At 46.6% G+C, this 25,747-nt stretch overlaps 1 protein-coding gene across 1 annotated transcript in view; it reads left to right on the top strand.

Moving 5' to 3' along the window:
• Positions 1–25,747, top strand: part of LOC144500847 (VPS10 domain-containing receptor SorCS1-like) — an 868,860-nt gene that overhangs the window by 281,386 nt on the left and 561,727 nt on the right. The window contains exon 3 of the mRNA XM_078224322.1: positions 16,463–16,562. Within this exon, the coding sequence (XP_078080448.1) occupies positions 16,463–16,562 (100 nt within the window). The remainder of the gene's footprint in view (positions 1–16,462; positions 16,563–25,747) is intronic.

The raw sequence follows: 25,747 nt of genomic DNA on the forward strand, positions 1-25,747 counted from the left end.
ACAGCCTTCTGCGGCAATGAATTCCATAGATTCTCCACCCTCTGACTGAAGAAATTCATCCTTATCTAAAGGGACGTCCCTTTATTCTGAGGCTTTGCCCTTGGATCCTAGTCTCACCCATCTTTCCCACATCCACTCTATTCATTCGCTAGAAGTGATACACATTCAGATGCAGCGACCCACTATCTGCAAACGAAAGGAACATGTTCAAGCCTTGTGCCTTTTTTGAATTACCCAGGGGCTTGCGGAGCCTATAGTTCCCCACTGCTTTCTCCATGGCAACAGCTCGATCAATCAGAGTCGACTTGCCAATGAGACAGTACCTTTTTCTTCTGCCAGTGGTTGTGATGGTTGAAATGATCTATTCTTGTGTTTATCCTGAAGAGTGCAAGATGAAAAACTTTGGCAACATGTCTCTCTTTTCAGCAATTTTGAAGGCCTACATAGTAAGGCACAGCTGATGCATCACATGACCTTTACTTGCTCCAGGCACCTTGTCAGTTCCATGCAGTCAATATCAAAAACCTGGTCCAAGCTTTCGTCACCTCAAATGTTCTCCTAGCCTCGACCCGCCACAAGATTCAACTCATCCAAAACTCCACAACCCATGTTAAGTCCCTCACTATGCTCCAAGGAGCTCCTGTGGCTAAGCCAATTAAGTTCACAATTTTTGGGGATTACTTTCAAACCTCCCTGTAATCTCACCCCATTCACCTTGTAAACCCCCTCCTGCTTTCCATCACCACATACACCATCCACAGTTCTGATAAAGAGCTTCACCTTGTCTCTGATGTCTCTAGTTTACCATGGCTGATTGCTCATTCAGCCATTGTACTGTCATCCTCTTAAACTCCTGGTATCCTCCATCGTGTTGCCTCCATCCTTGTTTCCCAAACCTCATGAAACTCCACCATTTCTAATGTGTTTTTGTCCCTCTCAACCAAGTTTTCTTCATTATTCCTTTTTGCCTTCTTATTAAGTGTTTCATTTTTTTATTCATTCGTGGGACATGGGTGTCGCTGGCTGGCCAGCAGCTATTGCCCATTGGGGTTGAGAGTCAATCGATTGCTGTCACTCTGGAGTCACATGTAGGCCAGACCATAAGACGTAGGAGCAGAATTAGGCCACTTGGCCCATCGAGTCTGCTCCGCCATTCAAATATGGCTGATATTTTTCTCATCCCCATTCTCCTGCCTTTTCCCCATAACCCCTGATCCCCTTATTAATCAAGAACCTATCTATCTCTGTCTTTAAGACACTCAATGACGTGGCCTCCACAGCCATCTACGGCAAAGAGTTCCACAGATTCACCACCCTCTGGCTGAAAGTATTCCTCCTCATCTCTGTTTTAAAGGATAGTCCCTTTAGTCTGAGGTTGTGCCCTCTGGTTCTAGTTGTTCCTACTAGTGGAAACATCCTCTCCTCATCCACTGTATCCAGGCCTCTCAGTATTCTGTAAGTTACAGTAAGATCCCCCCCTCATCCTTCTAAACTCCAACAAGTACAGTCCCAGAGTCCTCAACCGTTCCTCAGACCAGGCAAGGATGGCAGATTTCCTTCCCAAAACGACATTAGTGAGCCAGATGGGTTCTTCCGACAATCGACAAAGGTTTCATGGCCAGCAATAGATTCTTAATTCCAGATCATTTTTATTGAATTCAAATTCCACCACCTGCCGTGAAGGCATTTGAACCCAGGTCTCCAGATCATTAGCTGAGTTACGGGATTAATAGTCGAGTGATAATGCCACTAGGCCATCACCTCCTCCTCTTTAAAACAAAGAGCTTTAAGATGTGCTCCGACAAGCGAGGAGCATTTGAAGTAAAATGATGGGGTCCAAATTTGAGGAGATGATGATGGCCCCAATGTTTCTGGAAATCAGGAAGGAACAGGGAGAGTTGTCAGTGGCTGGGAAAAACTGAAGTAAAGGGAAAGAGAAGACCTTGTTTGGAGATGCTTTTCCTCAGTTTCCCCTCACATGTGGTTGAGATTGAGAGTCTTCTTGTTGGCCGGTTGTGAACCTGATGTTCAAAACTGCAGCCAGAAGCTGGAGAGGAGAGAGGAAGGGTGAGATCAGGAGTGTGCCGACTGATTCCAGGTTAACTTGGGAGAAGCATTCCTGCTCTTCCTGGCCCATAAGAAGGTTTGGAATAGGACTTAACCACTGCAGCTAACAGACTAGTCTCACTTCAGCTGCCAGTTTTCGCAATCCCTGGAAAACGGCTCAGAGACGTTCAATCTACGTAGCTTCTGTATTCTGAGCATTGTAGTCTTGTTTAAATATTTTAATTGCTTACCCACCTCTCAAGAACAGCTCAGTCGCCCAACTCCCGAACTCTCCTGGTTAAACTGGATCATAGAATCCTACAGTGCAGAAGGAGGCCATTCGGCCCATCAAGTCTGCACTAACTTCAATCCCACCCAGGCCCTATCCCACAGTCCTCCTGATACTAAGGGGCAATTTTGCATGGTCAATGCACCTAACCTGTACATCTTTGGACTGTGGGAGGAAACCGGAGCACATGGAGGAAACCCAGGCAGACATGGGGAGAACGTGTAAACTCCACACAGTCAGTCACCCAAGCTGGGAATTGAGCGCGGGTCCCTGACGCTGTGAGGCAGCAGTGCTAACCACTGTGCCACCGTGCTGCCCAATTTAGGCACATTCACGATGGACTGGAGGCTCAAACGTCCCATTCCCCTGCCTTGCTGTGAACTTCATCATTGAATCATAGAACCCCTAACAGTGCAGAAGAGGCCATTCAGCCCATCAAGCCTACACCAACTCTCTGACAGAGTATCTTACCCAGGCCCTTCCCCCCGCCCTATCCCCATAACCCTACATATTTCCCATCGTAATGCTTCTAACCTACAATCTTTTTGATTTTGATTTGATTTATTATTGTCATATCTATTTATTGGTGTACAGTGAAAAGCACTGTTTTTTGAGCGCTATACAGACAAAGCATACTGTTCATAGAGGAAGAAAGGAGAGGATGCAGAACGTAGTGTTACAGTCATAGCTAGGGTGTAGAGAAAGATCAGCTTAATATAAGGTAGGTCCGTTCAAAAGTCTGATACAGCAGACAAGAAACTGTTCTTGAGTAGGTTGGTACGTGACCTCAGATTTTTTCCAGGAAGCTAAAGGGCAATTTAGCATGGCCAATCCACCCAACCTGCACATCTTTGGAGTGGGGGAGGAAACTCCAGGGAAACTATGCAAACTCCACACAAACATTCAGCCAAGACTGGAATTGAACCTGGTTCCCTGGCACTGTGAGGCAGCAGTGCTAACCACTGTGCCACCCCAAGCCTGCATTAAAATTTCCCGGATTTCTAACTTGTACACCACTCAGTGATTACAGCAGCAAAGCAGAACTGGTGTGGCCAATGTCTGAGTGGGTGCTGGAGTTTTGCGATCAGCTTCATTTCGAACACCCCGATATTTATCAGACCGGACCCACCAGTAATTTCTGACAGAAAGAAATGTGACCTTGAAGAATTATCAGAATGTCAGATTTCAATTGCTGATCCTATCAAGGGGGTCACTAAGTTTCAATCCGGCACAAATATCAGAAATTACTGTATGAAATTTGTACCTTTTTATAGCCATCCATTTCCTTTCTTCCAAAGACTCTTACTGGTTAAATCCATTGTGTACAGATATTGCTAGCACTTATCTTTATTGATTTGTCTTGGCACGTTCCATCAATGAAGGATGATGGACAGGCAGCAAACGATCCGTTTAGGATGGAGTGTCTTCATATGGAGCACCTTTGCTGAAATCTGGAGAAGCCAATTCATAGAAATCATAGAAACCCTACAGTGCAGAAGGAGGCCATTCGGCCCATCGAGTCTGCACCGACCACAATCCCACCCAGGCCCTACCCCCACATATTTACCCACTAATCCCTCTAACCTACACATCTCAGGACTCTAAGGGGCATTTTTTTTTTTTAACCTGGCCAATCAACCTAACCCGCACATCTTTGGACTGTGGGAGGAAACCGGAGCACCCGAAGGAAACCCATGCAGACACGAGGAGAATGTGCAAACTCCACACAGACAGTGACCCGAGCAGGGAATCGAACCCAGGGCCCTGGAGCTGTGAAGCAGCAGTGCTAACCACTGTGCTAGGCGAGGTCGGGCTCAAGTACCGCAGGTTACCAGGTGTGGTTGTGGGTTGTTATTGTTGGCGTTGGCAGCTGTTGCCAAGCCGCTGTAGCCATTGGTGGTGTACGTCAGCTCAATGGAGATGCCGTAACTTCTCTCTCTTGTCAGCTGGTGACTCCCAAGCGCAATAATCAACGTTTAGGATTTCATGTCACGCTTTAGGCTGGCACGGTGGCACAGTGGTTAGCACTGCTGCCTCACAGCGCCAGGGACCCAGGTTCAATTCCAGCCTTGGGTGTTTGTCTGTGAGGAGTTTGCACGTTTCTCCCCTTGTCTGTGTGGGTTTCCTCCGGGTGCTCCGGTTTCCTCCCACACTCCAAAGACGTGTGGGTTAGATGGATTGGCCATGCTAAATTGCCCCTTAGTGGTCAGAGAGATAAGAAGGGTGAATATGTCGGGTAACGGGGATAGGGACTGGGTGGAATTGTTGTCGTGCAGGCTCGATGGGCCGAATGGCCTCCTACTGCACTGTAGGGTTCTATGATTTGAACAAATCCCTCAAGTGGAGATTTGGGTGTCCTTCAGATCTCTGGCTCTGGCCAGAGATTGTGCAAATTCCACACAGACAGTGACCTGAGCCGGGAATTGAACGCAGGTCCCTGGTGCTGTTAGGCAACAGTGCTAACCACTGTGCCACCCTGTCTGTCACCAAGGTAGCAGAATTTGCTAATCACATCCTACGGAGCATTATTTAGTGTAATCAGAAGTGGAGGTGCGCTACTTGGCCCCATTACCACGATTTTCTGGATGGTAACAGTCAGGGAGAACCATTTACAGGTGTGGGAGAGACAGTCCCATTAGTCTTTGCAGCTGAGTTTCCGTGTGGCCACTGATGCAATATGCTTTTGACTTTGCTTTCAGTCCTGTAGAGCTTGCTATCTGTGCAACTAGACTCCTTTCATATCTGCAGGAAATGCAAAGACCAGGCGCATGGAGGAAAAGATACCAAACAGGACCCAGCCCTGTTTTACTCAATTCTTCACTTTGAAGCTGTCAGAAGTGGAGCCATCAAATGGTACAGTTCAGTGCGCATTGTCATGGAAGTAGCAAATGAGACTGAAACATAGAAACATAGATGATAGGAGCAGGGGGAGGCCATTTGGCCCTTCGAGCCTGCTCCACCATTCATCACCATCATGGCTGATCGTCCAACTCAATAGCCTAATCCTGCTTTCTCCCCATAACCTTTGATCCCATTCACCCCAAGTGCTATATCCAGCCGCCTCTTGAATACATTCAATGTTTTGGCATCAACTACTTCCTGTGGTAATGAATTCCACAGGCGCACCACTCTTTGGGTGAAGAAATGTCTCCTCATCTCCGTTCTAAATGGTCTACCCTGAATCCTCAGACTCCTGGTTCTGGACACCCCCACCATCGGGAACATCCTCCCTGCATCTACCCTGTCTAGTCTGAGAGGTCAGCCAATTTTCCCCCACATCTTGTAGCGTCCTGCTCTGCAAATGGTGTTGAATGCCTTAGGTAAGAAGCATACCCTGCTCCTTATACTTCTCCTGTGGTATGGAGATCATGTCTGCAGTATTCAGCATGGAAACTACTGTTTCTGGCCACACTCACTTTGCAAGTAGATGGTGTCTTTTCAATATGAACCTAGCAAAGGCCTTCCACACAACACCCAGGAGTGGGATGCCCTTGAAGTATAAAAGCTGGAGTCTGATGATGCAGCTGTATAGAACGCTGGTTAGGCCACATTTGGAGTACTGCATCCAGTTCTGGTCGCCGCACTACCAGAAGGACGTGGAGGCATTGGAGGGAGTGCAGAGAAGGTTTACCAGGATGTTGCCTGGTATGGAGGGTCTTAGCTATGAGGAGAGATTGGGTAGACTGGGGTTGTTCTCCTTGGAAAGACGGAGAATGAGGGGAGATCTAATAGAGGCATACAAGATTATGAAGGGTATAGATAGGGTGAACAGTGGGAAGCTTTTTCCCAGGTCGGAGGTGACGATCACGAGGGGTCATGGGCTCAAGCTGAGAGGGGCGAAGTATAACTCAGACATCAGAGGGACGTTTTTTACACAGAGGGTGGTGGGGGCCTGGAATGCGCTGCCAAGTAGGGTGGTGGAGGCAGGCACGCTGACATAGTTTAAGACTTACCTGGATAACCACATGAGCAGCCTGGGAATGGAGAGATACAAACGATTGGTCTAGTTGGACCAAGGAGCGGCACAGGCTTGGAGGGCCGAAGGGCCTGTTTCCTGTGCTGTACTGTTCTTTGTTCTTTGTTCTTTGAAGGCGATGCAGTTCCCTCTCTCGCCATTGTTTTTGTACAGCGTGATGGTTTTTTGCATCACGCACTTCCTGTGGAGCGGAGCCAACTCTCCAGCAGAAAAGGGGAAAGCTGTAAAAGTCTGGCAATAGTTGGGTTTTGTGTGCTTGAGCAATTAGGCAGCGATTCCATCCTTGTTGGGTGTATTCCAATTCCTCTGTGCCAGGAGGCTGCAGGAGAGAGACAAGCATTTGTGCATTGGATGTGGGTGTAACTGGCAAGGCCGGCATTTTTTGCCTGTCTTTCATTGCCCTTGAACTGGATGGCTTGCTCAGTCATTGCAGAGGGGAGTTAAGTCTCCGGAATCACATGTAGGCCAGACCAGGTAAGGATGGCAGATTTCCTCTCCTATGGTTAACCAGGTGAGTTTCTGCAACAATTGACAATGGTCAACGGGATGGCACGGTGGCACAGTGGTTAACACTGCTGCCTCACAGCATCGGGACCCGGGTTCAATTCCCGCTTTGGGTCACCGTCTATGCGGAGTACGCACGTTCTTCCCGTGTCTGCGTAGGTTTCCCCCGGGTGCTCTGGTTTCCTCCCACAGTCCGAAAGCGGTGAGACTGGGAGATGTCCGTCTCACAAGAATACAGCAGTATTCAATCCAGCGGAACATCTGTTTACTTCTGCCAATGAGTACCTCATTAGTCAACTTCAGTGATAACAAGACAAAGCATTCTCTTGGTGCCCTCAGACCTAGCTTGTGGGTTTATCCCTCAGGGGAGGCAATGGCCTCGTGGTATTATCGTTGGACTATTAATCCAGAAACTCAGCTAATGTTCTGGAGAACTGGGTTCAAATCCTGCCGTGGAAGATAGTGGAATTTATATTCAATAATAAAAATCTGGAATTAAGAATCTACTGATGACCATGAAACCATTGTCGATTGTCAGAAAAACCCATCTGGTTCGCTAATGTCCTCTAGGGAAGGAAATCTGCGGTCTTTACTTGGTTTGGCCTACATGTGACTCCAGACCCACAGCAATGTGGTTGACTCTCAACTGCCTTCTGAAATGCCATTCAGTTCAAGGGCGACTAGGTGTGGGCAATAAATGCTGGCCAGCCAGTGATGCCCATGCCCCATGAATGAATAAAAAAAAGTTAGGATTCCCTGCAAAAAGTTATTCGCTGTTTGTTTGCAGTGTGCCTATCTGTTGCATGGCTGTCTTAACTACCCCCAAGAATTCCCTGATCCACATTGCCTATATTAAATAGTTAATTTATTTACAATATTGCTGAATATGCAAAGACATTAGTGCTATGCAGAGTTTTTAATTGGCCGTATAACTGTGGCCGTTCATAACACTGGAAGCAAGATAAAAACAGTGAGTATATTTATAACACTGGACGATGAGAGAGATTTCAACGTGTGTATTGGTTTTTGCATTTAAAGTTTCACAGGGGAGATAGTGTTATTGTCATTGGACTAGTAATCCAGGGACCCAGGAAAATGCTCCGGGGACCCCGGGTTCAAAATACAATAAAAATAAATACAATTTTAAAAAATCTGGAATCAAAAGTCTAATGATAAAGTTTATTTATTATTGTCACACAAAGGCATACATTAACACTGCAATTAAGTTACTATGAAAATCCCCGAGTCGCCACACTCCGGTGCCCGTTCGGGCACACTGAGGGAGAATTTAGCATGGCCAATGCACCTGACTAGCACCGCTTTCGGACTGTGGGAGGAAACCAGAGCACCCGGGGGAAACCTACGCAGACACGGGAAGAACGTGCGTACTCAGCATAGACGGTGACCCAAAGCGGGAATTGAACCCGGGTCCCCGATGCTGTGAGGCAGCAGTGCTAACCACTGTGCCACTGTGCCATCCCGTTGACCATTGTCAATTGTTGCAGAAACTCACCTAGTTAACCATAGGAGAGGAAATCTGCCGTCCTTACCAGGTCTGGCCTACATGTGACTCCGGAGACTTAACTGCCCTCTGCAATGACTGAGCAAGCCATCCAGTTCAAGGGCAATGAAAGATAGGCAAAAAATGCCGGCCTTGCCAGTTATACCCACATCCCATACACAAATGTTTTAAAAACAAAGCTGTAATATATATTGAACCTCAGCCCAATATGTGTCCTTTGGAAGATATTCAATATACAGACAATTCTTTATCATCCACATCCGACATTCAAAAATGTTGGTGAATGAAGAGTCCCATTTGCTGATGGAATATCGCACATTACTTGCAGCATAGAGTAATTTGAAAGCACTCCAAATCATCAACAGTACATTATAAAATGTTACGTTATCCAGATATGGATTCTGGATGGCTTTGTAATTGATTCCGGTTGGTGAAATGACAATTCATATTGGGGGGATCATCAGGAATTCCGTTTGGTAGAGAATTCCGGTTGGTAGCGTGGCCGATAACACAAAGAGGGGAATTTTCCCGTCCCGCCTGCCACGGGTATCGTAACGGACAGGGGGAGTGGGGGGAGGTGGAACATGCAAAGGTCTGTTGACCTCGGGTGGCCTTTTCCAGTTTTGGGATGAGCGGGGCTGGAAAACCCCAGCCAAAATTTACTGTATGGCTGTAATTTTCCAGCGTTCAAAGCCCGCCGCCTCTGCAAGCGAGGATGGAGAGTTTGGCACTTAGCAAAATCTCCATTCACTGCAGCGGGACCTGCTGGCATGAATGGCGCTCGCATTCATTTGTAAAGCACAGCAAAGATTCATTAGTGTCACAAGTAGGCTTACATTAACACTGCAATGAAGTTACTGTGAAAATCCCCAAGTTGCCACACTCTGGCACCTGTTCAGGTACACTGAGGGAGGATTTAGTATAGCCAATGCACCGAACCAGCACGTCTTTCAGACTGTGGGAGGAAACTGGAGCATCTGGAGGAAACCACACAGACTTGGGGCGAATGTGCAGACTCCGCACAGACAGTGACCCAAGCCGGGAATTGAACCCGGGTTCCTGGCGCTATGAGGCAGCAGTGCTAACCACTGTGCCACCATGCCGCCCCACTGATTATCCTTCTTTAAGCCATATGGTTGAGCTAATCTACTTGGCCCCTGCCCAGGCTCTGGAGAATCTTTTTGGTGTAGGATTCAGTACAGAAAGGACTTCAATCTGGAATGAGGCTTAAAAAGGATCCAATCAACTCATGGTCCCTTTAGTGCTGCAAACAAAACTTTTTTGCATGGTTTGAAATGTTACGGTCACAAGCTACAGATTAAATCCGTTCATTATATCCGACTACAATAATAAACTGCTGACTAATTGACCAAGGTAATGAAATCCCGATAAATCTCCCAGCTGGTAGTCAAAGCAATTTCCTCCAGTTTTACTTGAAAACTCGTAAATTGAACTGCAGATAGATTCTTTGAGTCCATAAGTCAGGTCATTGCAGGGTCACCCAAGGGACCATCAACCCCATCCCTGTCTTCGCTGCAACACTGATCGCAGTGGCATTCATTCAGGAAATTTGCGATGACCTTGATTTTAATGGAGATTCCCTGGTGCTGAATTGTAACCTGTCAGGGTGGGTGGGTTGCTGTGTGGGTGGTTGGATTAAACACCAGAAATCCACAGATTTGGACATTTAACTGGGGCACGTAAATTAGCGGGGGTGGGTGGGTTACCCCCGTGCGCTAAGTGGATCCAATGTTTACACATGTCACATGTTCACTAACTATAGGTCTAATTCAGAATTCTGCCTTTAACTCTGAACATGTTGGCTTTCTGGTATCGGTCAAGTTGAGAGAAGTGAGAGGACAGGAAGACTTGTCAGGACTGTGGAATTAATAGGCAAAAAAAAGGCCTGTAAATACTGAGATCGGACAGCTGCTGCCTCACCTAAGAGAAAGGTGTTTTTTTTGCTCACGGGGCTTGGTTCTAAGAACGTGCTTTTATTGCTTCGGAGGTGATTTCCAACACATTTGCTGAAGAGCTTTCTGACAGCAGGACCTTCCAGTCCCACTGACAGCACAAACAAATGGGGTGGCACAGTGGTTAGCACTGCTGCCTCGCAGCACAAAGGACCTAGGTTCAATTCCTGGCTTGGGTCACTGTCTGTGTGGAGTTTTCACGTTCTCCCCGTGTCTGCGTGGGTTTCCTCCGGGTGCTCCGGTTTCCTCCCACAGTCCAAAGATGTGCAGGTTAGGTAAATCGGCTATGATAAATTCTCCCTCAGTGTACCTGAACAGGCGCCGGAGTGTGGCAACTGGGGGATTTTCACAGTAACTTCATTGCAATGTTAATGTAAACCCACTTGTGACTAATAAATAAACTTTTTTAAAAATCCAATTCAATCAAATCAAGTCCAATTCAGAGTCTCAACAAGTGAGACATTCCCGATCCAAGCTGACAAGACAGGGCTCTCACCTCCTTGTCTTGGGCTTGATCTACATGATCCAAGCTGATTGGAGTAGGCATTACACCTCCTCCAAGGCTTGATCTCATTTGCATCTTAGCCAAAAGGACGAGATGCCGCTTTTAAACATTGCTTCAAATGAAGCTAAAATGTAACCTCATGACTTATGTCGATACTACACTTGACTTTAACTTTAGCAACCCTCACAAGTTTCACAGACAATGGTGGGCCATCTCCATGGTTGTATCATACACTGCGGGAGGGTGGGATGATGGGAAATCCCACCCACTGTGTCAGCCAATGGTTTGGAAGTGGTGGAGGGCATGAGACTTGCAGAAGAAGATCTACTTAACAGAAAACCTTGCCTATTTACGCAGCATGTGGAGATGCCGGCGTTGGACTGGGGTGAACACAGTACGAGTTTTAACAACACCAGGTTAAAGTCCAACAGGTTTATTTGGTAGCAAATACCATTAGCTTTCGGAGCGCTGCTCCTTCGTCAGATGGAGTGGAAATGTGCTCTCAAACAGGGCACAAAGACACAAAATCAAGTTACAGAATACTGATTAGAATGCGAATCCCTACAGCCAACCAGATCTTAAAGATACAGACAATGTGGGTGGAGGGAGCATTAAGCACAGGTTATAGAGATGTGTATTGTCTCCAGACATGATAGCCCGCAAGTCCAGGAGGCAAGCTGTGGGCCTAAACCGGGATGTTGGATTTATGTCACATTATCAGTAACCCCCACAGCTTGCCTCCTGGACTTGCGGGCTCTCATGTCTGGAGACAATACACATCTCTTTAACCTGTACTTAATGCTCCCTCCACCCACATTGTCTGTATCTTTAAGATCTGGTTGGTTGTAGGGATTCGCATTCTAATCAGTATTCTGTAACTTGATTTTGTGTCTTTGTGCCCTGTTTGAGAGCACATTTCCACTCCATCTGACGAAGGAGCAGTGCTCCGAAAGCTAATGGTATTTGCTACCAAATAAACCTGTTGGACTTTGACCTGGTGTTGTTAAAACTCTTACTATTTACTCAGCAATCAGCAAACAGAGTCTATTTAACCAGCTCCTCACGGCAGAGCTCATAAGCTTGACATCTCCTGATAAAAGTGGCGATTTTTCCAGTTAAATGCAGTAAGTGGAGAATGGTTACGTGACACAAGTAACTCGCAATTTTTGAGGTTGTATGTCAAGGTATATTCAAGGGCAGAGAAGAGAAAATTTCGAACAAAGAAAAGTACAGCACAGGGACAGGACTTTCGGCCCTCCAAAGCCCATGCCAATCATGATGCCCTAACTAAACTTAAAAAAACCTTCTGCCCTTACTCGGTCCATTTCCTTCTATTCCCTCCCTATTCATGTACCCACCCAGATGCCTCTTAAATGTTGTTAATGTGCCTGCTTCCACCACCTCCTCTGGCAGCGCGTTCCAGGCACCCACCACTCTCTGCCATTACGGAGACTTGGGGACAGGGACAGGACTGGATACTTCAGGTGCTGGGTTTCAGATGTTTCAGAAAGGACAGAGAGGGAGGCAAAAGAGTGGGGGGAGTGGCATTGCTGATCAGGGATAGTGTCACAGCTGTAGAGAAGGTGGAAGCCGTGGAGGGATTGTCTATGGAGTTTCTGTGGGTGGAAGTTCGGAGCGGGAAGGGGTCGATAACTTTGCTGGGTGTTTTCTACAGGCCGCCCAATAGTAACAGGGATGTTGAGGAGCAGATAGGGAAACAGATCCTGGAGAGATGTAGTAATAACAGGGTTGTTGTGATGGGAGACTTTAATTTCCCAAACATCGATTGGAATACCCCTCGGGTAAGGGGTTTGGATGGGGAGGAGTTTGTTAGGTGTGTTCAGGAGGGTTTCCTGACACAGCATGTGGATAAGCCTACAAGAGAAGAGGCTGTACTCGATCTGGTACTGGCTAATGAGCCTGGACAGATGTCGGATCTCTCAGTGGGGGAGCATCTTGGGGATAGTGATCATAACTCTATCTCCTTTACGCTAGCATTGGAAAGAGATAGGATCAGGCAAGCTAGGAAAGTGTTTATCTGGAGTAAGGGGAAATATGAAGCCATCAGGCAGGAGATTAGAGGTATAAATTGGAAGGAGGCATTCTCGAGGAAAAGTACCGAAGTAAAGTGGCAAATTTTCAAGGAATATTTGTCTGGAGTTCTGCATGACAACGTTCCGATGAGACAGGGAGGTTTTGGTAGGTTACGGGAACCGTGGTGCACGAAAGCTGCGCTGAACCTAGTCAAAAAGAAAAGGAAAGCGTACAAAAGGTTCAGAGAGCTAGGCGATGATAGGGATCTAGATGAGTATACGGCTTGTAGGAAGGGACTTAAGAAAGAAATTAGGAGAGCCAGAAGGGGTCACGAGAAGGCCTTGGCAGGTAAGATTAAGGAGAACCCTAAGGCGTTCTATAAATATGTGAAGAGTAAAAGGATGAGATGTGAAGGAATAGGACCTATAAAATGTGAAGGTGAGAAAGTCTGTACAGAACCGGAAGAAATAGCAGAGGTGCTTAATGAATACTTTACCTCGGTATTCACGGTGGAAAAAGACTTGGGTGGTTGTACTACAGGATTGAGGCGGACTGAAAAGATTGAGCATGTGGACATTAAGAAAGAGGATGTGTTGGAAATTTTGAATAGCATCAAGATAGATAAGTCGCTGGGACCGGATAGGATGTACCCCAGGTTACTGTGGGAGGCGAGGGAAGAGATTGCAGAGCCTCTGGTGATGATCTTTGCATCGTCGATGGAAACAGGAGAGGTTCCGGAGGATTGGAGGATTGCGGATGTGGTTCCTATATTCAAGAAAGGGAATAGGGATAGCCCAGGAAATTACCGACCGGTGAGTCTAACCTCAGTGGTTGGTAAGTTGATGGAGAAGATCCGGAGGGACAAGATTTATGAACATTTAGAGAAGTTTAGTATGCTCAAAAGTAGTCAGCACGGCTTTGTCAAAGGCAAATCGTGCCTGACGAGCCTGGTGGAGTTCTTTGAAAATGTGACTAAACACATTGACGAAGGAAAAGCGGTAGATGTGGTTTACATGGACTTCAGCAAGGCATTCGATAAGGTCCCCCATGCAAGACTTCTTGAGAAAGTGAGAGGGCATGGGATCCAAGAGGCTGTTGCCTTGTGGATCCAGAACTGGCTTGCCTGCAGAAGGCAGAGAGTGGTTGTAGATGGGTCTTTTTCTGAATGGAGGCTGGTCACCAGTGGAGTGCCCCAGGGATCTATTCTGGGACCCTTGCTGTTTGTCATTTTCATAAATGACCTGGATGAGGAAGTGGAGGGATGGGTTGGTATGTTTGCCGACGACACGAAGGGTTGGTGGTGTTGTGGATAGGTTGGAGGGATGTCAGAAGCTGCAGCGTGACATAGATAGGATGCAAGACTGGGCAGAGAAGTGGCAGATGGACTTCAACCCGGATAAATGTGTAGTGGTCCATTTTGGCAGGTCAAATGGGATGAAGGAGTATAATATCAAGGGTAAGACTCTTAGCAGTGTAGAGGATCAGAAGGACCTTGGGGTCTGGGTCCATAGGACCCTTAAATAGGCCTCGCAGGTCGAGGAGGTGGTTAAAAAGGTGTATGGTGTGCTGGCCTTCATCAATCGAGGGATTGAGTTTAGGAGTCGGGAGATAATAATGCAGCTTTATAAGACCCTCGTCAGACCCCACTTGGAGTACTGTACTCAGTTCTGGTCGCCTCATTACAGGAGGGATGTGGAAATGATTGAAAGGATGCAGAGAAGATTTACAAGGATGTTGCCTGGATTGGCTGGCATGCCTTATGAGGATAGGTTGAGGGAGCTCGGTCTTTTCTCCTTGGAGAGACGAAGGATGAGAGGTGACCTGATAGAGGTGTACAAGATGTTGAGGTATAGATCAGGTGGATTCATAGAAATCATAGAAACCCTACAGTGCAGAAGGAGGCCATTCGGCCCATCGAGTCTGCACCAACCACAATCCCACCCAGGCCCTACCCCCACATATTTACCCGCTAATCCCGCTAACCTATGCATCTCAGAACTCTCAGGGGCAATTTTTAACCTGGCCAATCAACCTAACCCGCACATCTTTGGACTGTGGGAGGAAACCGGAGCACCCGGAGGAAACCCACGCAGACACGAGGAGAATGTGCAAACTCCGCACAGATAGTGACCCGAGCCGGGAATCGAACCCGGGACCCTGGAGCTGTGAAGCAGCAGTGCTAACCACTGTGCTACCGTGCCGCTTTTTCCCAGGGCTTAAATGGCTGCTACGAGAGGACACAGGTTTAAGGTGCTGGGGAGTAGGTACAGAGGAGATGTCAGGGGTAGGTTTTTCACTCAGAGGGTGGTGGGTGAGTGGAATCGGCTGCCGTCCGTGGTGGTGGAGGCAAACTCGATAGGGTCTTTTAAGAGACTTCTGGATGAGTACATGGGACTTAATAGGATTGAGGGTAAGCCTATATATAAGCCTAGGTAGGTAGGGACATGACCGGCGCAACTTGTGGGCCGAATGGCCTGTTTGTGCTGTATTTTTTCTATGTTCTAAAAGCTTCCCCTGCACATCCCTCTTAAACTTTCCCCCTCTCACCTTGAACCTGTGCCCCCTTGTAATTGACACTCCCACCCTGGGAAAAAGCCTCTGACTATCCATCCTGTCAATGCCTCTCATAATTTTGTAGACCTCTATCAGGTCTTCCCTCAGCCGCCATCCTTCCAGTGAAAACAATCCTAGTTTATTCAACCACTTGAGAATTGCCCTGTGCCACACTCTGGCAATGCTTAATGAAGACACCTGGGCCAAAATTCTCCAGTCTCGCATTCCTTGCTATTGTTGCCAGCCAGAATGGAGAATTTGGCACTCAACCAAATCTGCAGCAGCACTGGAGAATCTCAGTTGCGGGCAAGGTTGGAGAATCTGGCCCTGGTATGAAAAGTATTCGCTTCTGCTCTACTTGTGTCTCTCATCTTGACTGGAACAAAGTTCGCCACAAGGAAAAGGAACCTCAGGGGGGAAAAAAATACATAAGAATTACATCTACAAAAGTTTTTCACAATGGTATTGTGTACGAATAATACCCTCAGCTATTCCCCCTCGTCTAAGCAGCAAGAAAGTCACTACATAAGAGCAAAGCTTCTTTATGTATATAGAGCTAGACTGAAAGGAACAAGTGGATGATTGGAAAAGGGCTCAGAGCAAATGGCTCTCAGCTAATTTTATAAAAACCTTAATTAAGTTGCTGTGAAGTGAGCAATAATGATTTATTATCGAGATAGTCTTTGCATTCATTGAGAAGTGATAAAAGTGACTTGAAAAATGGTAGACTATCATCCTGCAGTTGTTGATTAAAGTTAAATTCTTTATTCAGGATATGCTGTGATTTCTACCTTGTGTTGCTATGGATGGTAGCAAACTGATGCATAAAATCACCAGCTCTGATTAACATCTATCCTGCTCCAATAGATTAAGATTGCATATTTTATACAACAGTTAATGCTCCAGAGACTGAGTGCATTATTGTGAATATGAATTATCCAGTGTTGTAACTCCGCATTCTAAATTGCTTTCTTGTAAGTAAACATATCATAAGTCAGGGCTAATGGCGCCCTAAATGCTGAAGCCCGTTTCATCTTTACTTTTCACATTTTAATTTCAGGTCAACTGACTACGGGACAACGTATGAAAAACTCAACGACAAAGTGGGCCTCAAAACTGTGCTGAGTTACCTGTATGTCTGTCCGACCAACAAGAGGAAGGTAAAGCCGATCATTTCACCAGACGCGGATGCTGTGCATGGGAGGGAAAGCAATGATCAACCCCTTAAATCAATACATTCATCCAGATAAATAGACAGTGCCCTTGACACCTGCAAAGTGAAGCCTCTGTCATTAATTTGCGGAACTGCTTGCCAGGCAGAGCGACCGCTGTGGATTCTCTTTACCACCTGCCTTACTAACAGCAACTTGTGAGAGCAAGCAGACAGGCAACCCCCGCCCACCCCCCACCGTCCCTCCAACCCCCGGGCTTCTGCACAAAATTGTCAGCTGTAGATCGATTTGGAAAACAATGCCGGTTTATTCCCGCTTTGAAACGCTGCATTATTACCTGTCTCTTTACCTTTCTGAAATAGTGGGTGACAATATTAATCCCTCTTGTGGTGCCACGGGGTGTGCTGCTTTGTGAAGGAGTAGATATTTTCAATGTATTGTCTGGAAGTTTGTGAAAGAGAAGCCTGCACTTATTCATGCTCAATACATTTGACTGACGTTCCCTCTCTTTGCTGCTTTGCCGAGCAGAACAGGATCAAAGTCTTGACTAGTTAGCAGAGAATGTGAGGCTAATATGTTAATAATTCATGTCATCTCAAAGTGCATTATTCTATAACGTCAAACAGTGTCTGATTATTTAATAGACACAGGAATATGTTGGGGGCGATTCTCCCCAAAACGTTTTTAAGTGTCGAATTTGCGTAAAAACTGGAGTAAATCCCAAAGGTTTTTTCAGCGGGAGTTTCAAAATGAATCTCCCACTCTGTGCAGTGCAGAGTGCACTAGCGTGATTCACGTTAAAATACTGGGGGTGGGAGGGGGCAATTCCCGCTGGAGAGGCCGGCAGCGTAACGCTGAGCGGGCCACTGCGCACGCACTGTTCTGTCAGTGCCGAGATCGGCGCATGCGCAGTGACCCCTGTCTGCCGGCCTCCCGATTGTTGGCTAGTTTGATTACCGGCCAGCCCCGCGACCCTGCATCGCCGGCCCTTCCACCCCACCACGGCCCGATCGCTCGCCCCCTGAAACCTCCTGGGCCAATTTCGACCACCCTCCATCCCCAGCCCGACATCCCGGTCGCCCCCACCGGCAGCCCTAAACCAACCTCTCCCCACAGTCCCGACATCCCCCACCCCACCACAGCCCCAAACCCACTGCAGCCCTGACCCCCCCACAGCAGGCTGACCCCAACTCCCCCCCAACCCCAATGGCCAGCCCCAATCGCTGACCTCCCTCCCTCTACCACTCAGCCCAAGCACACAGTGGCAGCAGGACCGCCCAACCAACATCGATCGCCCACCCCACAGAGGCACCACCCCCCACATCAGGCCTCATCCCCATCAGTCCTCACCCTCTTGGCACTGCCCGATGCCTGGTGAGCATTGGCATTTTGCCCCTTGGGCAATGCCAGGGGGCCCTGGCAGGCACTGCCAAGGTGGCAATGCCCGGGGGGCACCCCCCTCTCCACCCCCCAGTGGCCGACCATCTAAAGTGCCTTGATTGCCTCCCTTTCACTCCAGCGGGGTCGGGTCACCAGCTCCCCGCAAGTGGGAGCCATAGTGAACCCCACTGAAGTGACCCACTCCTGGTTGGGTGGAGAGAGGCTAGCGAGCCTGGAGATTTCAGTACCGGTCCTGCTAATGCTATTTAAAATATATGTAAATTACATTCTGTATACATTATGCAGCTCCGCTCCGATTTCCACGGATCAGACAGTGCCGGAAATCCGGAGCTAGGAGATGCGTGGAGGCCCGGACGGCCACTGCGAATTGCGGGTATCTGCCACCACCAGAGTGGTGCAGCGGGATGAGAGAATCGCCCCCACTGTGGATGATTACATGTTAACTGTGGGAGTGTTGTATATCTGTCAGACATGATAATTATATACAATATACAGAAGTGTTGTACATCTTTGATTTGATTTGAAATCAAAGATTTGATTTGATTTATTATTGTCACGTGTATTAACATACAGTGAAAATTATTGTTTCTTGCGCGCTATACAGACAAAACATGCTGTTCATAGAGAAGGAAAGGAGAGGATTACAATCATAGCTACGGTGTCGAGAAAGGTCAGCTTAATATAAAGTAGGTCCATTCAAAAGTCTGACGGCAGGAGGGAAGAAGCTGTTCTTGAGTCGGAAAAGTCTGGAAAAGGCAATGTAATGTCGTACAAGTGTGAAGTTCTGGATCTGTATTGGCACAGTTCACCCGGATTGTCTGCTCATGTCTCCATTCTGGGGAATCATTCACTCAGTGGTTAGCCGTGTATTGTGGATTTCAGAGACAGATGTAAATCACTGAAGTTACACTCTTGTGGTCTATGAGATCAGTCAGTACCCATGAACATGCATTTGCTGTTTGATTAGTGTCAGCTGTTAGCTTAGAGTTAGCCTATAAAATGAGTCAAATCCTTCACTATTATTAGCAGAAGGATAAATCTGAGACAAACTGCGAACTGTTGATGTAATTTCAATGGCCAGGGTGTGTTTGCCAAAGCTTTGAGCCAGAGCCTTGTGGGACCATGCACTACTCTGGACTTAAGCCCATACTCCAAGGTAACACTCCTGTGTGGTCCTGAAGGATTATTTTATCATTGAGGGTTGCCATTTTATGGAGAAAACATGAGATGGTGTGTTCTCACAGGTGCTTGTGAAATATCTCACGGTGTTTTTAGTATAAGAGCAGGGAATACTCTCTCTAACTTGGCCAACATTCTTCCCTCAAGTGACACGCTATCAAAAACAGATAAACTGATCATTTATCTCCCAGTTCTTTGTAGGATCTTGCAGTGTATAAACTGACTGATTTATCAGCTTACGTGACAATCAAGAAGCAATTCATTGGCTGTGAATGGCTTTTAGATATTCCGTGACCAGGAGAAATGCAGCTTTGCTCTTCTTTCTGCAGAAGGTGCATGGATTTCAATTGTACTATTTGAAGTCCATTTTTAGATCTGTGAAGTGGGAGTTTCAGAAGGTCAGTTTGGATTAGACCATTGAACAGGTGTTATATGAATCTGTCAACATCCTTGGGGTTACCATTGACCAGAAACTCAACTGGACTCGCCACATAAACACAGTGGCTACCAGATGCTGAAAGGTATGGATAAAGTAGATGTGGAGCAGATGCTTCCTATTGTGGGGCATTCTAGGACGAGAGGTCATAGTCTTAGGATAATGGGCAGCAAATTTAAAACAGAGTTGAGGAGAAACTACTTCTCCCAAAGGGTTGTGAATCTGTGGAATTCACTCCCCCAAAGTGCGATGGATAAAAAGTGAGTAAATTTAAGGAGGAGTTAAACAGGTTTTTAATTGGTAATGGGTTGAAAGGTTATGGGGAGAAGGCAGGAAAATGGACATGGGGGGCATATCAGCCATGATCGAATGGTGGAGCAGACTCGATGGGTCGAATGGCCTAATTCTGCCCCTATATCTTATGAACTTATGGACTTATAAGAGCAAGTCAGATGTTAGGAATACTGTGGGGAGTAATTCACCTCCTGACTCCCCAAAGCCTGTCCACCATCAACAAGGCACAAGTCAAGAGTGTGATGGAATACTTGCCTGGCTAGTTGCAGCTCCAACAACACTCAAGAAGCTTGACACCATCCAGGACAAAGCAACCCACTTGATTGGCATCTACAAACATTCAATCCCTCCACGCTCAGTCGCATCCGCATTTACTATCTACAAGATGTACTGCAGAAATTCACCAAAGATCCTTTTCACCAAAGAAAAGCACTTTCCAAACCCACTTCAACCTAGAAGGGCAAGTGCAACAGATACATGGGAACACCATCCCCTCCAAACCATTCACCATCCTGACTTGAGAATATATCACCATTCCTTCACAGATGCTGGGTCAAAATCCTGGAATTCCCTCCCTCACGGCATTGTGGTCAACCCACAGCATGTGGACTGCAGCACTTCAAGAAGGTAGCTCACCACCACCTTCTCAAGGGCAATTAAGGATGGGCAATAAAGGCTGGCCAGCTGGCGATGGCCATGTCCCATGGTCACTTCGCATTTATCAGGATTGAACTCCATGGCAGATGGAGTTCAATCCTGATAAATGCGAAGTGATGCATTTTGGTAGAAATAATGTAGGGAGGAGCTATACGATAAATGGCAGAACCATAAAGGGTGTAGATACGCAGAGGGACCTGGGTGTGCAAGTCCACGGATCCTTGAAAGTGACGTCACAGGTGGAGAAGGTGGTGAAGAAGGCATATGGCATGCTTGCCTTTATAGGACGGGGCATAGAGTATAAAAGTTGGGGTCTGATGTTGCAGATGTATAGAACGTTGGTTCGGCCGCATTTGGAATACTGCGTCCAGTTCTGGTCGCCACACTACCAGAAGGACGTGGAGGCTTTGGAGAGAGTACTGAAGAGGTTTACCAGGATGTTGCCTGGTATGGAGGGGCTTAGTTATGAGGAGAGATTGGGTAAACTGGGGTTGTTCTCCCTGGAAAGACGGAGGATGAGGGGAGACTTGATAGAGATGTATAAAATTATGAAAGGCATAGATAGGGTGAACGGTGGGAAGCTTTTCCCCAGGTCGGTGGTGACGTTCACGAGGGGTCATAGGTTCAAGGTGAAGCGGGGGAGGTTTAACACAGATATCAGAAGGACATATTTTACACAGAGGGTGGTGGGGGCCTGGAATGTGCTGCCAGGCAAGGTGGTGGAGGCGGACACACTGGGAACGTTTAAGACTTATCTAGACAGCCATATGAACGGAGTGGGAATGGAGGGATACAAAAGAATGGTCTAGTTTGGACCAGGGAGCGGCGCGGGCTTGGAGGGCCGAAGGGCCTGTTCCTGTGCTGTATTGTTCTTTGTTCTTTGTTCTTGATTGAAAAAATATATAGTAGGGGCCAAAATGTTCCATCATTGAAACCAGCGTGGTTTCCTGTGGAATTTGTTTCCATAGTATTCTTTACTCCATTGTTCGAATCTTACCAAAGCAGGTGGTAAGATTTTAATTCAATAAAATCTGGAATCTGACCTAATGATGGCTGTGAACCCATTGTCGATTGTTGTAAAAGCTTTCTGGTTCACTAATGTCCTTTAATGTCATCCTTTATTGTGGGGAAGATGTAAAGCGGTTACAGGAGGATTTCGACAGATTTGGTGAGTGGGCAAGAACATGGCAGTTTAAAGGTTAAAGTTTACTGATTAGTGTCACAAGTAGGCTTACATTAACACTGTAATGAAGTTACTGTGAAAATCCCCTAGTTGCCACACTCCGGCGCCTGTTCAGGTACACTGAGGGAGAATTTAGCATGCACCCTAACCAGCACGTCTTTCAGACTGTGGGAGGAAACCGGAGCACCTGGAGAAAACCCACGCAGACACGGGGAGAATGTGTAGACTCCACACAGACAGTGACCCAATCCGGGAATCGAACTTGGCTCCTTGGCGCTGTGAGGCAGCAGTGCTAACCACCGTGCCACCGTGCCGCCCACAAGGATGGAACATAATGTGAAAAAATGTGAAGTATACCACTTTGATAAAAGGAACATTTGTGCAGAGTATTTCCTAAATGATAAGAAATTATAAAGTGTCAATGTACAAAGGGATCTACCTGGGTGTCCTTGTAAATAAGTCACTGAAGACTAACATGCAGATACAGCAAGCTATTAGGAAGCTTCATGGAATGATAGGCTGTATTGCAAGAGGATTTGAGTACAGGAGCAGTGAGGTCTTGCTTCAATTGTTTATTTTTTTATTCATTCATGAGATATGGGCGTCACTGGCTGGGCCAGCATTTATTGCCCATCGCTGAGGGCATCTAAGAGTCAACCACATTGCTGTGGGTCTGGAGTCACATGTAGACCAGACCAGGTAAGAACGGCCGATTTCCTTCCCTACATTAGTGAACCAAATGGTTTTTTCCGGCAATTGACAATGTTTTTTTCATGGTCATCATTAGACTTTTAATTCCAGATTTGTTACTGAATTCAAATTTCACTACCTGCTGTGGTGGAATTCGAACTCGGATCCCCTGAACATTACCCTGGGTCTCTGAATTACTCGTCCAGTGATAATACAACGACACCACCGCCTTTCCCTGAAGCTTGGTTTAGAAGCTTGGTTAGACTGCACCTGGAGTAGTGTGTGCAGTTGTGGTCCCCTTACCTTAGGAAGGATATTATTGTCATAAAGGGAGTGCACAAAGGCTCACCTGACTTGTCCTGGGGATGGTGGGACTGTCTTATGAAGACAGATTGGACAAATTGGATCTGTATTCTCTAGAGTTTCGAAGAAGATCTCATGGAAACCTAAAAAATACGTAGACAAGACAGATGCAGGTAAGATGGTTCCCTTGGTTGGGGTGTCTAGAACCAGGGGGTACAATTTCAAAATAAGGGAGATACCACTTAGGACAGAGATGCGGGGAGATCTCTTTACACAGAGGGTTGTGAATCTTTGGAATTCTCGACCTCAGAGGGCTGTGGAAGCTCATTCTTTGAGTAATGTTTAAAGCAGAGATTGACAAATTTCTTAATTCCAACGACACAGAGGGACATAGGAATTGTGGGTGTAAAAGTCTTTCCGTGTCTGATCAGCCATGATTGTATTGAATGGTGGAGCAGGCTCGATGGGGTGAATTACCTGCTCCTGTTCCTATGTTCCTTACCTGGTCTGCCCTATATGTAACTCCAGACCCACAGCTATGTGGTTGACTCTTAAATGCCCCCTGAAATGTCCCAGCAAGCCACTGGGCAATTAATGCTGGTCCAGATTTTGTTAGGGAGAAAAATACAGCTATTTGTCTACAGTGTACTTTACCCTCTCACTCTCGAGAAAACCAGAAGAAGATTCTTGGAGTTTCAGACAATGCCTTTATTACGAATTACCGTACGGGCTGGCTCCAGTGCTCCAACTAGTGGAGCACCAAGGTGAGCTCTTATCCAGGAATTAAACAGACATTTATAGTTAAGATCCAGTTACAAGAAATTAGCATATGCTAATCAAAGATGTACATTCGCTCAGAAGTTACATCCATATCCGTTCACAACTACTGATTAGGTTTACATCATGCATAACATAAGGGTATAGTTGCCCAATTATAACTTGTGCACATCTACCTAGTTATATTATCACCAGGTGTGTATTTCCTTCTACACAATTACAAAGTTATTTTTCTAACCAGTGGTTCATCAACTCCCCTGTCCTATTGTCCCTTGTTAGAACAGACACTAAAAAAATACAGCTGTGCATAATTCAGTGGAGATTTTGTGTTTAATTTTATGGTCCTTGACACAAGACCTGAGGTTTTCTCATAGCTTTCCCTATGTGACTGAGTCTAGCAGCTTATGTGAATTTGAAACTTGTGTGATTATTAACCCTTTCACACAGCAATGTGGTTGACTCCTAATTGCCCCCCCCCCCTCCGCCCCCTCCCACCGGGCAGTTAATGTTTTCCCAGCCAGCAATGTTCACATCCCATTAATTAATTACAAAAAAATCCGTTTCAGTATTGATGTTTTCGCCTCAATATTTTTTAGGGGAGACAGTTCAATTTCTATTCCTTTTTTTCTGTAAAAGTGTTTCCTGAGCTTACTGATGAATCATCTAGTTCTAATTTTAAAGTTATGCTCCTTTGTTCTAAAGTCCATCCTCCTCCCAACCCAGCCCCCCGACCCCAAACACCCACCAGAAGGAACAGTTTCGCTCCATCCAGTCCATCAAATCTTTTAATCGTCTTAACATCTCAATTAAGTCATGCTATAGTCTTCAACACTAAAGGGAAGACAAGGATATTTTATGCAACCTGTTCTCAATTTTAACCCTCTTAGCCCTGATATCATTCTGGTGAATCTGCAGCCCCTCTATGGCCAGTATATCATTCCTGAGGAATGCTGTTCAGAGATATGGACGGCACGGTGGCACAGTGGTTAGCACTGCTGCCTCACAGCACCAGGGCCCCAGGTTCAATTCCAGCCTTGGTCACTGTCCGTGTGGAGTTTGCATGTTCTCCCCATGTCTGTGTGGATTTCCTCCGGGTGCTCCGGTTTCCTCCCACAGTCCAAAGATGTGTGGGTTAGGTGGATTGGCCATGCTAAATTGACCCTAGTGTCAGGGGAATTAGCAGAGTAAATATGTGGGGTTATGGGAATAAGGCCTGAATGGGATGGTGGTCGGTACAGATTTGATGGGCTGAATGGCCTCCTTCTGTCCTGTAGGGCTTCTATGATTCTATAAATGCAGTACCTTAAATAGAATCATCACAGGAAGGATGTGGAAAAGACTGAAAGGGTGCAGAGGCGATTTACAAGGATGTTGCCTGGATTGAGTGGCATGCCTTATGAGGATAGGCTGAGGGAGTTCGGTCTTTTCTCCTTGGAGAGACGTAGGATGAGAGGAGACCTAATAGAGGTATATAAGATGTTGAGAGGCATAGATCGGGTGGACTCTCAGAGGCTTTTTCCCAGGGTGTAAATGGCTGCTACGAGAGGACACAGGTTTAAGGTGCTGGGGGGTAGGTACATGGGAAATGTTAGGGGGAAGTTTTTCACACAGAGGGTGGTGGGCGAGTGGAATCGGCTGCCGTCAGTGGTGGTGGAGGCAAACTCAATAGGGTCTTTTAAGAAACTCCTGGATGAGTACATGGGACTTAGTAGGATGGCGGGTTATAGGTAGGCCTAAAAGGTAGGGATATGTTCGGCACAACTTGTGGGGCCGAAGAGCCTGTTTTGTGCCGTAGTTTTTCTATGTTTCTATGTTTCTAGAATCTAACCAGATCTTCGTATACAATAATTCCTCACTGAACATCCCAGCTGCATTCTTCAAAGAGGTGACTTTAAATGAAATAGTTTTAAGCAAATCAGATTTTCCCCTAAGAATTAATGTTTAAGTTAGAGTTAGATTCCACAGTGTTTCTCCCCCAACCCCGCAGTGAATCTCTCCCTGGATCCCCAGTGAGTCTCTCCCTGGATCCCCAGTAAGTATCTCCCTGGATCCCCTGTAAGTATCTCCCTGGATCCCCAGTGAGTCTCTCCCTGGATCCCCAGTGAGTATCTTCCTGGATCCCCAGTGATTCTCTCCCTGGATCCCCATGAGTCTCTCCCTCGATTCCACACACACACACACCCACGGCAAGCACATGAAAGACCGGCAGAGTTAAATTTACATCTTTTTCGCTTCCATAATTAATATTTCTGT

Source organism: Mustelus asterias, chromosome 11 (genome assembly GCF_964213995.1).
Source record: "Mustelus asterias chromosome 11, sMusAst1.hap1.1, whole genome shotgun sequence".
NCBI lineage: Eukaryota > Metazoa > Chordata > Chondrichthyes > Carcharhiniformes > Triakidae > Mustelus > Mustelus asterias.